The sequence below is a fragment of the Anticarsia gemmatalis genome, chromosome 17 (genome assembly GCF_050436995.1).
Source record: "Anticarsia gemmatalis isolate Benzon Research Colony breed Stoneville strain chromosome 17, ilAntGemm2 primary, whole genome shotgun sequence".
Taxonomy (NCBI): domain Eukaryota; kingdom Metazoa; phylum Arthropoda; class Insecta; order Lepidoptera; family Erebidae; genus Anticarsia; species Anticarsia gemmatalis.
In genome coordinates this window covers 5,442,587-5,457,273 of record NC_134761.1, presented here as the reverse complement: position 1 = coordinate 5,457,273, position 14,687 = coordinate 5,442,587, and the positions used below count along the sequence as shown (strand labels likewise).

Here is a 14,687-nt window from a genome sequence, read left to right as displayed (position 1 = left end):
AATTTCTTAGTCGACTATGTTCGATAAAATATGGCATGAATTTATCTACCTGCAAAAAATCTATGTCAACAATAGATATTCTGTATTAGCTGTATTTGGATTAACTAATTATGTTGAAGATGAGGCTAAAGAACTCAAATATACAAGTGTGATCCATGCGGGAGTGAAGCCGTACGCAATAATTATGAATGATAGATTATTTTTCCTCATCTCTGTTCTTCTGGAGTTTGGAACTAAGCATAGGTATATTTAGGGATTATTATTTTAAGCTTCTCCTGCCTTTAGTCGATTAACTTTAGTAACCATTATAATCTATAGTAGTCATTATTGAAATCTAAGAATAAGTTATCTGTGCAGTTTCTTCAAATTCGTTGATGGCTGATTGAAGTTTTATCATCTAAGATTTCTTTTTGTTGATTGTATTGTAAGCTTTGTTATAATTCAATAACAACTACAATGGCTGGAATCAAAGGTATGTAGTATCTGTTAAACCTCATCAAGAATACCTGGAAACTTGAATTTAGTTGGAAATGACATTATTGCAGTGTGAATGACTCATGTTATTTACAAATAATTTTATATTTGTACTAATTAGAGTAAAACAGCTGTTTAATCATAGTTTTCCTTTTTCCATGTACTTTTCTGTGCTGTGATGGATTAGGGTAAGTTTTTATGTTTACATAATTGTTCTAAAACACCTATAATCTGAGCACTGACCTACCTAAGTCTAATTTTCACATGATGGTTTGCGCCGCTAATGATATAAGCTTTCTTTTCATACAAGGTTGAAGTTATGTGCTAGTATTATAAAGAATATCCTTCTGCTGTATGTTGCATGATGTGATGCATCACATATTATTTTGGATGAACAACTCTTTGATGAAATCATCACTATTGTTGTTATGTTGACAATGATCTTATGCACCTACTAGATTATTTTGACAATTTGTTTATATTTCAGCATTTACGTATTTGACTATTGAACATTTTAAAGAATATTATTACTAGAAAAATAAATTAAATTATGTGTTTGTTCATCAAATTTGACTTTTTATATTTCAGTTTGGTGTCCCTGGCATTTGCTGGTTCCATTGGAATGACTTTAGTTATTCTTGCCTGTGCCTTACCAGATTATCAGTAAGTAGACAATGCTATAATCTCAATTTATAGATCAGAAGATATTATGTACTAAAATGGTTCATCATTCTCTCTAGTTATATGACCAGTGTTTCCTAAACAACTGCTGGTAATGTGTATATTTTACATCTGACCCGATCAGGTCAGTTGGGAGTATAGGTGTTTATCCACAAACTTGTTTGAATTTGCCATTGGTATGAAACTTTTAATGAAGATGGATAATTGTTTATTCAATAAATTATGTAATTCAGGTTACCATGGAGAGTGGAAAATTTGGGAACCTTAGTAAAAATATTATAGGTTTATTCAATCCATCTTTATCTGTATACAAACAGGCCTATCCCTATCTTTAAAATATATTGAGTTGTTATTGTGTTTAACTTTTTATCAGCAGAATGTCTGCAGACGTTGATAATGTGCTGCAGACATTTGCTTACTTAGTCACCACAATTTTGTCTAGATTTATTTCATACAGGTTGTGATATGTTTCCACAACCCAATCAATAGTATTTTTTCTAAAAATTAAACTAACAGGCTCTATTTGATAGCTTATTACAAGTCATGTTTGATTATATTAGAGAGGACTACTTCCAAATGCATTTGTTGCTTTTGGTCGAGCTTCTTTGTTGGCCTGCTTAGAACCTCTAAAGACTTCACCTTCTATGTAAAGGATTAGAGGCCTCTCTCACAGATTTTAAAAAAGCATCTGATAAGCTAGAAACTGACTGCAAATGTATGAAACAAAGAGTACTTTTTCAAACTATTGAAGATGTATGAAGGTATTTAATCTTATTGGTATTTTATCTAACAGTCATTTAACCAATACATTGTTTTCAGGAAATGGTGGCCATTCTTTGTTGTGATATTCTATGTGTTGTGCCCTGTCCCAACTCTGATCGCGCGTCGCCACACCGACGGCACCAGTGGCACTAACTCAGCATGCATGGAGACAGCAATCTTCATTACAATGGGATTCATTGTCAGCTCCTTTGCTTTACCTATCGTCCTGGCGAGGGCTTCTGCTGTATGTATTAAATTTTTATGATTTTTTCTACATGCCAGCAGTAATGATCAAGTAATATCTGCTGCATAATCCAATTATTCTAAAACTCATCAAAACATATGAAACTGAAAAATGCTTGACATGCCATAATAACAATTGCCTTTGTGTCCAAAAAAGGCTGTCAAATAATCTGATAGCTGCTGATAAGATATGATCTCACCTACTCATGTGTCATTACACCTTTTCTATGTTGTAATATATTTTTATTAATATTTCAGATTGCGTGGGGAGCCTGTCATTTGACACTGGCCGGTAATGTGATAGTGTACCTCACTATCCTTGGATTCTTCACCATCTTTGATATGGACGACTCCGACTATACAATGTGGTGAGAGATTTAAACATTGTTGAATATAAAATGGACGCTCTGAGGCAAATAATATATTGTATCGTAAGATCATATTGTGGTTTTGTTTATAATTAAGTCTGATATTGATACTGATAGTGTAACACGGAATGTGAAGGTGTTTACGAAAATAAATGTCATTGTTAACAATTTTTTTAATGATAATGTTATAGAATACCTGTTAATATGGTCCAGTATTGGAATAGTGTAAACTGTGCTCTTATACTTATGAATATTGAAATTGTAATTTAATTGTCATGTGATGGTTCATATCTTTAATGTTTATTTTTAGATTTGATATGGCTTTGTTTAAAACAATTTGTTCTGTTCGTTTATAAGGGCAACTTGAAAGTGATAAATTATTGAATGTTATTCAAGTGAAAAAACAAACAGCAGAATATTAAGCCTTTTATTTAAATCAAGTTATGCAAATATGAACCATCATCAATCATAGACGCACTGAAATATTAACATTGATTTAAAATTTTAACATATACAGATAAGTTAAAGATATGATTTTTATTAACACTACATATTTTACTCACATATTTAATTCAATTTGTTACTATTTAAACTTGGATTAAGATAAATTTTAGTATAAGAAAATTAAAAAGAATATTGAAGATATTTTTTTATTATCTGGGACTTCAGAACAGCATCCAACAAATTTAAAATTAAGAAGAGCTTTTACATGTATGTTGTATGACTTTGGCTTTCCAGCATATTATGCCATTCATGTTATCCATCATTTTTAATGCTAATGCAAATTGCTGTAATTTTAGTACATATTTGGCATATTACCTTAATGTGTATCTATTGTGAAATGAATGCGGATGATGTTTAGTAAATATTCTACATTAATGTTTGAAGTGTTGTGAATGGTGACTGGATAAACATAGAAACACTGAAAACCAAAAAGAAAATATAATTATTGAAGAATTCAGTTTACATTTTAATTTATAGACTACACAATAATTGAGATTATCTGATATACAATCGTTTTAGAGAAGCTCGGAATATGAACACATTTAAAGTATAAACAGGCCAAGTTGGGATGCCTAGACTGATGTATAATTTTTATGTACCAGATAGATCAACACTACCGCATATGGCGCCATCTCCCTGGATGAGTATTACTACGCGTCGCTCTACTCTCGTCGAGAAATCTCCACAGAACAACTATATCCCGAAATCGACTGAGCGCTCCGTGGCGTTTGGCGTCGGATCGCTCGCTGCGTATCCATATTAATTTTACATTACTTCTTTACTTTTTCAATGCATGTGATCATGGTGTGGTATCACAGAAACGGCTTTCTATAGCCGAGACTCGTGGCAAACATTTGTTCCTTATTACCACCATAATTATTGCACTTCGCGTCGTCTAACTTACTAACCCATGGAGATGGCGTCTTATGTGTTCTAAAAATCATTGTTATTTTCAGAAATAGTTTTCATAAGTACACATAACAACAAAAGGAAAGATAATATACTGTATGCCTGTAAGTAATGGTTTGTTTGATGGTATGGTATTCTATTCAGTTGGAGGATGACTTGAATTCTTCGTGAAAGGTACAAGTTGGAAGTGAGGAGAGCTTGTATTACTAATACTTCATGTAAATAGTTTTAACAATCTGTAAAAATGAACATGTGGTATATGGCCTTTTATGACTTGGCTGATAAACATTACCCTGTGTCTTAGCTCTGATTTGTTGTGAGTAACGCTTAACTATGGCGCGTAATTCTCATTGTTATAAATATAAAGTATTGGAATTATAAAAGCATTTAATGGACTTCACACGTAATTTTTATACGCCTACAGGAAGCTTTCGCCGCAGCGAGACAAAATTCCTACAAAGACAATTTGGTTGAAAATGTATAACTTTGTGACTTAAATCGTTCATAAAATAAATTTGGTTAACTTGACAAAATAAAAATGTACAATTACATTCCTGTAATGTAAATGGTGTAAATATAGCATTAGTACCCGGTCACAATAAAATATCAGCTGCTTTATATCTTTGCGTTTTATTTTACCCATGCAATATTTTAAGATATACCTACAAATTGTTTTATTTAAGATCACAGCAATTACTTTAAATTTAATTCGAGTCATCTATACTTTTAAGTTGGTATCTAAGCTGCTCAGCCATAATTGGAGAAAAAAAAAATTACGCGTAGGTATTATTTATTGAATGACAGTCTCTAAATAAATAGGTTCATTAGAAAATAGACATGATCTGGATAATTTCATTTATTAACAATTTTAACATTTATCAGTATTTATATTATAAATGCGATAGTTAAGCTGTTGCACCCGAAATAAACTTTGGGTTACAGAAATACTAACTTTTACCCTTAGTTTTGTCCGTGACATAAAATAATAATAGTCTACGCAGTCCGTATCAGAGGTAGAGAGGCAGAATATTAGGGAAGTTAGCACCTATGTAGTGATTATTTATCCTAGACCCCCCAGGGAGTAAGTATTCGTGTATTCAGTACTCACTAGTCTAGATCACATTCCTCTACACAAAAAGTATGTGAATATTTGAACATTATTAACTATCGGATCCTGAAAATGTAGCACCCTTTGTGAGGCAATTGAATACACAAGCAAAAGAAACATATTATTTACTTAATAAACATATTATTTACAAAAATCCGTTAGTAGATAAATGCAGTGATGATTATGTTAGCTTGTCGACATTGATAAAAACATAAAAAAATATTTTTAGAAAAAAGCCACTGTTTTCACAGAATTTCTGCAAATGCCTCATTTAATTGTTTTTTTCTTCTATAAAATAATTAAAATACTTTTTATAGCTTCCATATTACTATCATAATATTCTGTAATGATGTCATCGTATTGAATCGGAACGTGAATTTTATTAATCATCTTCCGCTTGTTTGACATTTATCATACGTCAAATTTGTGAATCTACGGTGATTGTACCGCACCCATTACAATTTTTCCTTAAAACTTTACAGTAGTTTGTAATTAGAATCGCTAACACAATAAGCTGTAATCATGGGTGATCATTTACCTGCGTGTGTGATCGATGTCGGTACGGGGTACACCAAACTGGGCTTTGCCGGTAACAAGGAACCACAGTTTATCATTCCGTCAGCCATAGCGATAAAAGAAACTGCGAAAGTTGGCGATCAAAATACTCGTCGTATGGCTAAGGCCGTAGAAGATCTAGATTTCTTCATTGGCGATGAAGCATTCGATGCCACGGGCTACTCTGTCAAGTATCCCGTGCGCCATGGACTCGTTGAAGATTGGGATCTAATGGAACGTTACATTGAGCAATGTATCTTCAAGTACTTGAGGGCGGAGCCAGAAGATCACCATTTCTTGCTCACCGAGCCGCCTCTAAACACTCCCGAGAACAGGGAGTATTTAGCTGAGATAATGTTTGAGTCATTCAATGTACCAGGTCTGTATATAGCTGTACAAGCTGTGCTGGCACTCGCAGCGTCGTGGAAGTCGCGGGCGTCGGCTGAGCGTACATTCACAGGCATTGTTGTTGATAGTGGAGATGGTGTCACCCATATTGTGCCTGTGGCTGAAGGATATGTGATTGGATCTTGTATTAAGCACATTCCAATTGCAGGAAGAAATATTACCTCATTCATCCAGTCATTATTGAGAGAGAGGGAGGTTGGTATTCCTCCAGAACAAAGTTTGGAAACAGCCAAAGCTATCAAAGAAAAATATAGTTATATTTGCCCCGATATAGCCAAAGAGTTTGCTAAATATGACGCAGATCCTGGTAAATGGATGAAAAAATACACAGGTATTAATGCAATCACTAAAAACCCATTTTCAGTGGATGTGGGCTATGAAAGATTTTTGGGACCTGAGATTTTCTTTCATCCAGAGTTCTCTAATGCTGATTTCACTGTGCCACTCAATGAAATGGTGGATGAGGTTATACAGTCTTGCCCGATTGATGTAAGGAGAGGTTTATATGGGAACATTGTATTGTCTGGTGGCTCCACCATGTTCCGTGACTTTGGAAGGAGACTGCAGCGTGACATCAAGAGGACTGTAGATGCAAGACTGAAGCTGTCAACTACTCTGTCTGAGGGCCGCATTACACCAAAACCAGTAGATGTTCAAGTGATTTCACACAACATGCAGCGGTATGCTGTGTGGTTTGGAGGCAGTATGTTGGGCTCTACCCCAGAGTTCTACCAAGTGTGCCACACCAAACAAGCATACATGGAGTATGGACCCAGTATTTGCAGGCACAATCCCGTATTTGGCACCATGACATAATTATACTCTAATTCATTGCCAGTATTCAGTCAATATTAATATGTTGACTATTTTTAAGCAATTATGAATTTATAATTTTAAGATTTATTTTACTTAAATAGACTTATTAAGTATAAATATTTTATAATTGTAATAACAATTACTTCATTAATAAAATTATGAGATTGGTTTTTGTAAGACAATATTTAATTCCAATATTATACTTAAGAGTCATGATATTTCTATACTTTTAAATTTATTTTCTGGCTGGAAATTGTTTTCTTTAAGGCATTTAATATTGCATTCCAGCTTTTTACCAAATATAGAGTCTTGATAAATGTTTTCTTTTTATTTTAATTATAATATCCCATACCCAATCCTGGTTTCATTAATAAAAGTCTTGTAGATTAGAAGTGAAATAATTTATATGAATAGTAGGCAGGCCTCATGCATTTTAATGTATGTGTAGGAAAACAATGGCAGCAGCAGTGACAGCTTTATTATATCTAATGAGGACGAACTATGAATTTAATGTTAGGTTATTAGCTACTTGCAAGACTCGATAGTGTCAGTTCGCACATTAGCCAACAGGTGGCGCTAAATACACTTCGCGGCTACGGGCCTGAATTTCAAGTACCTACCTAGATGGATAGATTAGACACTACCAATTAATAATATATAACGTATTAGAATGTTGATAATATTCTTTATAAACACTAGTTACAGTGCGCACTAATAAGGAGTTAAATTACTTGCATTCAAACAGTTTTGGCTAGTGCCCAAGTAGGTACTATTATAAATTATATCAGCGTCTTTTCACGATTGAAAGGATTTTATTATTTGTAACAAAACTACCAGTTATAGAATGCAGTCTCCCAGTCTATTTGAACCGCAGAAATATAGAGCTTTTCAAGTTATTCATAGCTCTATATGAAAAGACACCCAATGCGGAGTGTTGCTCTTTCATCCGTCGTCACTTCGTCACTAATTAATGTAAGCAGATCAGAAGGCTGCTGTAGGAACCTATCTGCAACTAAATTTGGAATTTACACCAACTTACCACATTGCGTCTCACACTGTCTCACCCGAGACTTGAAAAAGTTCTAGCTGTCCTAAGAATTAATGATATCTCAAGTAAATTTTTATTTATTTACGGCATATTTATAACTTATATTTCTTTCGCACAAAGGCAATAAAATTAAAACAAATATAGGTATTATACTTTAGACAGGTGTGAGTCTGAATATAGCTCCAGCCGCTGCGGGAAAGAGAAAAGCGAGAACTCAGAGAAACCTTCGATTTCAATAAGTTCAATCTTTAGTACTTAGGTATTGTTTCTAAGGAGGTACTATTTTTTAGTGGAAATAAATGTGTCATGGTGCTAGTGATTACTCCCAGTATACATGAATGTTTATGTTAAAAAAATGTAACTAGGTACCTACCCATCCAAGTATTTAATCACCCCGTCGACTACAGCATATAGAGCCAGCACGAGGGTGTGATACCCCTGAGGTGGTATCGTATGGCTGATATTACCAGGTGGCAGGCAAGCTGTTACTCGTTTTTACAAAGCACCCTCTCTAATTAGTCTGGTAGCGTCGACTCGGTCGTACGTTGTAAGCCTCTACACGACTACTGGCACAAAAGAGCCAATTTCCGAACGAATCCGCGCCAATTGTACGCCTCGCTGACGCGTATACAACTCTGTTACAACTTTACAGTTTTCACTTCAGGAGTGTAGACTTATTCGGAACAGACACTGAATTCAAGTTAAGTTTTCATATTTAGGGAAAATGGGATTCGAATTATTGTGCTTACAAAATTTAAAATGTAAGCTAATATTTTGCTTCTAATTTGAAATTGAAGGTTTATATTTGATTTCCTCTTAATTTATGCCAACGTTAATATTTTATAGTAATGTGGAGAAAAAAATGGCAGATACTACCTTCCATACCTGAACTAATGATTTCACACATTTTTCTTGCAATTATTTTAATGCATATACCTAGGTACCTTCAACATTAATAAATAGAGGTAGGTACCTACATACATCGTCGATAGATAAAAATACAATATCACAGACGAAAATTATACACATACCTACCTACTGTTTAAAGTAGCACGTAGCTATGAGAGTTAATCGTAGAGAAATCTCACGTAGAGGCTTACTCAGGCATGGGGGTGTTGAAGTTAGGTACAAAGAGGCTTCAAAACTAAGTAGTTTGTTGTTGTGTGTTATGTGGGTAACGTTTGCTTTGGAACACGTGAAGGCTCGTTTGACTTGTGAAAATGGTGAAATATAATGGGTAAGTACCTAGATAATAATTATGTTATTATGTATTTGGTTACTAGGCTATTAAAAGCTTTTAAAAGTACATAATTATGTACCTACTTATGTAGGTATTATATTAAACTGGTCATTAGAAAGAGACATTTTATTCCCTAAAATTCCTATAAAAAAAATTTAAACTTTAGGTACTTAGGTAGGTACACAGAAATGATTATTACCTACGTGTCTGTTTGTCATCGCAGGTTTTTATATGTTAATCTAGAATCAAACAAAGTAGGTACCTACCTATCACAAAAACGGAAAATTTTCTTGGCATTACGGAGTTCGCACACGAGTTCTTTAAAAGCTAGAAAAACTTAGGCCGAGATTTTTAGATCTGTCGAAACATTGTTAACTAATATTCTATAATGTTTCAGAAATATGATATAATGGCACCTAGTGTTTGCTCATCCATCTATGTATAACATGACCGCTTTAGCGTTGCGTACGATTTATTCGTTATGAGTCCCTTTCACACTTCACTAGTTATTTAGGTGTTGACTTCATTAAAACTACTAGCGTGTCTTTAAACTGACAATTACTTAGAAGCAAAACAAGTACCTAAATAGGTATTTGTCGTTTATGTGTTTCTCCAAAATAAGTTGATGATGTGGATTGGCGATTGTTTGTTCAAAGCAATGCACAATGCTTTTATTACTGTTGCTATTACTCATTTAATTTCTCTTGGAAACACGCATTTCAGTTTGTTGGAGTTAATTTATTCGGTAGATAAGTAAAAAAAATATTCAGTAAGGATACCTATGACATTTAGTTTTGTGTTAAACTGAAAATGTAATTAACACGGACGAAAAGTAGGTTTTGTGATCCAGCGCTATATAAAACCAAAGTGTTGCCATTATCTTCTCACATTGTTCAGTAAGCGATAAGCCAACTAATATTATTTTCGTTTACCTAAAATCAGCAGACCATAAAAATTGGGATCTCGCCTTATTACTGTTAGTATTGGGCTTCTATGTCAAAGTAATTAGTATCGAAAGGTTGCATAATGGGCTAATAAACAGTAAAGGTTTCAGTAATCTGAATCAGGTCGCCGTTAAAAGCGTAATATCTATTACATGTAATGGCTTATAATAATAATATGCTTGTTTTATCCTTATCTATAGTACGGCCATAAAAATATGTAGTGCGGTTCTTGGTTAGGGTAGTATCTATAGTGTCTCATGTGTGTCGTAAAGTCGACCAGAGGTTGATATGAAGAGATTTGACGCTTTGATACACCTGTGAACCAATAGCAGTGTAGGACAAAGTAACTACCTCAATATCTTCATTAGTTGTCAGAATTATAATAAAACCGGTTCGTAGTGCCAACCGTGAATGCACCTGTTTACCCCGAAGTTTCTTGGTGTGGCAGCACGTCGAATGTCGTATTTAAGGCTAGATATTATTTATTTCTGAAGGAAGATACTTATTTTATATAATAATATAAACGGAAAGAAAACTGCTTTGAAAATAAAGAAAACTTACGCAAAAGAATTAGAATAAAAAACAAAAATGGCGAACTCACAATTGAAACCTCATTTAAAGCGCGAAGAATTTTTAAATTCTAGCTTCTTAGAGGAATTTACAAAAGGGTGAAATACAATTGGTTTTGCGGTAGTTCCGTTTGAAAACTATGTCGGTTGGTAGCTTGGTAGTTGGGGCGAGTAAATAAAACTGTTGGATTCCGTGAACTACACAAAGTTGAAGCCGGGAAGGCTGTGCGGTAATAGGAAATCTTGCCAACTCCTCAAAGGTTGAGAACAAGTGTAGTTTCCGGGATAGGAAACGAGTTTATTAACTTCAATAATGGGTGGCTAGCCTTGCTAATTAAACTTCTTATTTACAATAATTTGGCAGCCGTATAAATTTTAAGTTGATTGGCTGAAAACTCACGCTGTTAAACCACAGGAGGTTATTTATAGTTTAGTATATCAAGGTCTTAAACCCCTCCTTAATTTCTAGAAGAAACCCTTGCTCAGCATAGCAATGGTGTTTAATTGTTACTTTATTTTTGTTTATTTACTACATCCTCCCTATTCTGTATTGATAAATACACGCAGGCACAATTTGAAATGTGTCTCAACTGTTTACATATACGAAAGTTACAGCCTGCAGCAAAAAGTGTGCATTTATTCCAATTTTTATGAGCAAAATGTTCGGTTCCGGAGATATCGGCTACACTTTCCGTAGAATTTTATGCAAAACGTGCCAGTGGCGCTACCTATCGGCTTTCTCAACACATTTCACACGTTTAGACTTTATTGTACACACGTGAGTTTTCTTACAATGGTTTTTATTTGCCATAGATTAATGCTATAGGCGTAGGGGAACCGGCCGAGGAAATAAACATAATAATATGAACAAATACTGAGTGAGACAGGTTACGGTCTGCCGTTTTATTTGATGCTTTGTTGTGTGTAGTAAGGGTATGTTTGTTTGGATTTGTTTATTAAAAAAAATCGTGGAGATGCTTTTTTTGAGGCAGAAATAAACCACTACAGGCGACAAATAAAAAACATATTTTTACATTAAATATGTACAACTTTCTAAAATCAAAGAAAAAGAGGATTTTAACCTACCTATGCATTAAATTTAACTAATAAACGTTTAAACCTTCCATAAACCAGTTAAATGCTAAGTCGGTATAAACTTAGGTAAACATTATGGCTAACGACTTCCCCTCTTTTCCATGACCTGAATACCAAAGCGGCAGAAATACCATCGTTACGTGAATCATAAAGGTATTAAAGCGCTTATTTCTATTAAAAAAATATATTGCTTGCAATTTGAGTATTTTGTTACTTAGTCTTCTGCAATACAGGTTTTAAAAATAACTTTATACGTGGTTATCCTATAGAAGCCGTCTTAAAGTAATCATACACATAAATCTTGGTATCTTCTGCTTACAACTGACATCATGTTAAAAGATCCATTCAAAAGTACACATCAGTCAGGCCTACTTTTTCATTAAATACAATCACATTTTAAAAAAATACAACTTATGTTATACCAAATATACAAGCAGAAATTGTAAACTACAGTGTTTACAAATTTTGTCCTCATTTTAAAGTAGCGTAAATATTTAAAATATTCCAGTATTTTAGGTAAATACTTCCATCCTTCATTACAACGCAGAGACCTCGTCTCGCAGAATAATTAAAAGGCTTGCGGTGGAGGTTTCCCCGCGGCGCAGAGGGCATGGAAAAACAATGGTTGCACTTTGCAATTAGCTCTAACCCCTAGCTACCCAGTACCCTATCATCATACGTATACTAGGAACAGTAATATTAAGACAAGGAATTTAAACGCGATGGGGATTAATTATTATTATCTATAGGTACGTTTACTATGAAGAGAGAAAAATAATTTGCGAGATTGTTTGCAGGAAAATCTTTAAACCTTTGAACGTACCTACTTACTTTTTTTTAAACCCTGGTTTTTTATATGCTACCTAGGTGTATAGAGTTAAAATGCTTATTCTAATAGTTTTGGTATTGTCAGCAGAACGAGCACCTTTGAAAATACTTTAGTAACGAGAACTATAAGAAAGCATTGCGGCAAGTAGTGCTTTGACTCTACATAGTTTGAATCCGTTGTGAAACAGTACTATACGTACAGCTGCTGTAAATACGTTCAACGTTTTACTCTAAAATGATTATGTTAATAACGACGATTTTCCCATAGTAACATAACTTACGACGAATAATTTTACCGTTCGAAGACACATCAACGTATGCAGATGCATCTAAAAGTCGAATAAAGTAATCCGGTTACGAAGATATTAGACCTCCATCAGTCATATTAGGCTTCCATCTTCAGTGTTGCCCTTTCAAGTCTTCTATAAAGATTGCCAATTTGGTGTAAGCTTCAAAATGATAATACATGTGAACATTGACGTATAGTTCCTGAAACCTTAAGCGTAACATATTACGATGCCACACATTGAGAAAGCTGGAAGTAATCTTGCGAACGTTAGAATATTATACATAATACTGCGTGTACGTAATGCAATCTCATTCTGATTTATGACTACCAGTCTCTTTTACACTCTTTGCGTTTACAAAGGTTATTTAGATTTTATGAACGCTTTGTTTTGGTTTAAGGAACATGGACCCGCTATCTTACTGCGAAAGCCTTATACATTCTAAATGATGATTCGTTTTTTGTGAAAAGATAATACTGATTGGTTAAAGTTAACTTAATATAGGACGGGAAAAATGTATGCCATCAAAAACATTCTGTAAAAACCTCAAGTCTCGCCGTAAAAAGTTGTGAGATCTATATAATACCAAGTCGATTAATCTATTTAATCTCTACTTAAAGAACCTTCCGTCTTAAGTTATTACGTATGTTATTATCATGCCAATTTAAAAAAAAATACCTCTTAAACTGAACTAAATACACTACTAATACTAAATACTGACTAAATACACCGACCTGGCCATCGCGTGATTTGATTATTAGGATGTATCACACTACACAGCACGACGAGAAGTTAATGCTCCTGAAATGTTAATGGCGAATTTGTGTTTTCTTGCGATGACCAAGTCGATCTATTTGTTTCAAAGGTATTTTTTTTTTAATTGGCATGATAATAACATACGTAATAACTTAAGACAGAAGGTTCTTTAAGTAGAGACTAAATAGATTAATCGACTTGGTATTATATAGATCTCACAACTTTTTACGGCGAGACTTGAGGTTTTTACAGAATGTTTTTGATGGCATCTCAATTCTTTTTGTAGAGCAAACATAAGTCCAATTTGTATGAAAAGACGTTTTTTTTTCATAATTCAACATATTTTCTTATGGGAATGTTGTTCAGTTTCATGGGTTAAACACCCTTACCCACCCTATACCCCCTCCCGTTATGCCTCATATAGTAGGTACCTATTTATACCTATTTATTTTATTTTCTACAGTAATAAGAATTCATTAACTGCAAATGTAACCTTGTAATCTTATACATTTATATAGGATTACAAAGTTATTGTTGCAGTTAATGTATTTAGAAAACTGGACCGAAATCAGAAAATATTAAATTTTTCCCATGATTAAGACACTAAACCCTATTTGTATTCTAAATTTTAAGCTTCTAAGTCTGCTAGAAGTACCTTAGACTTTTGATGATCGGTGAGTCAGTGAGTCAGTGAATCAGTGAGTGACAAAATTCAAAATTTTAACAAGTTGTCATTCTTAAACTACTTGTTAAAATTGACTGAAATTTTAAATATACCGTGTTTATACAATTACTGATTAGTTGCCGAAAATCCAGGCTTCTTGTTTTATCCACAACGAAATTATAGGGGTGTCAAAAATAGCCCGAATTGCTTCGAGAAAAGGATGTTACGGCCGTGCCGCTTTTTTTTTGCTCGACTTGCGGGGGCACTTCCGTGCCCCCAGATGTTTTCCGTTACGATATAATCTATCAGAGGAAGTTTTGCAAATGGTATAATTGTATATTTGTATCGCTTTAGCCTTAGCCTTATATCTTTTTTCCATATTTTTTTTTCGGTTTTTATTTAAACCTTTAAAACACACATAGGTAAAA

At 33.9% G+C, this 14,687-nt stretch overlaps 3 protein-coding genes across 12 annotated transcripts in view; all 3 read left to right on the top strand.

Annotated features, from left to right (window-relative positions):
• The first annotated feature begins 331 nt into the window (after window positions 1-331).
• Window positions 332-4,561, top strand: LOC142979726 (leptin receptor overlapping transcript-like 1). 2 transcript variants are annotated; one of them, XM_076124829.1, is made up of 5 exons: window positions 332-474; window positions 1,064-1,137; window positions 1,975-2,161; window positions 2,419-2,528; window positions 3,635-4,561. In XM_076124829.1, coding segments are annotated over exons 1-5 (390 nt in total). In that variant the 5' UTR covers window positions 332-456; the 3' UTR covers window positions 3,636-4,561. The 2 variants fall into 2 exon arrangements, with proteins under 2 accessions (XP_075980944.1, XP_075980943.1); XM_076124828.1 differs by having other exon boundaries at window positions 2,419-4,561.
• An 890-nt stretch (window positions 4,562-5,451) lies between these two features.
• On the top strand, window positions 5,452-7,145 carry Arp3 (Actin-related protein 3). Its single transcript, XM_076125106.1, has one exon. It carries the CDS (start codon window positions 5,572-5,574, stop codon window positions 6,826-6,828), a length of 1,257 nt encoding a protein of 418 aa, XP_075981221.1. The 5' UTR covers window positions 5,452-5,571; the 3' UTR covers window positions 6,829-7,145.
• A 1,834-nt stretch (window positions 7,146-8,979) lies between these two features.
• The window catches only part of Dscam4 (Down syndrome cell adhesion molecule 4), a 205,356-nt gene continuing 199,648 nt past the window's right edge, over window positions 8,980-14,687 (top strand). For 6 of the 9 annotated variants that reach the window (XM_076124900.1, XM_076124901.1, XM_076124899.1 and 3 more), the window contains exon 1: window positions 8,981-9,113. In XM_076124900.1, the coding sequence (XP_075981015.1) occupies window positions 9,097-9,113 (17 nt within the window). In that variant the 5' untranslated portion in view covers window positions 8,981-9,096. Of the gene's footprint in view, window positions 9,114-14,687 lie in introns of all 9 variants that reach the window. The other 3 variants (XM_076124903.1, XM_076124902.1, XM_076124907.1) reach the window with 2 other exon arrangements.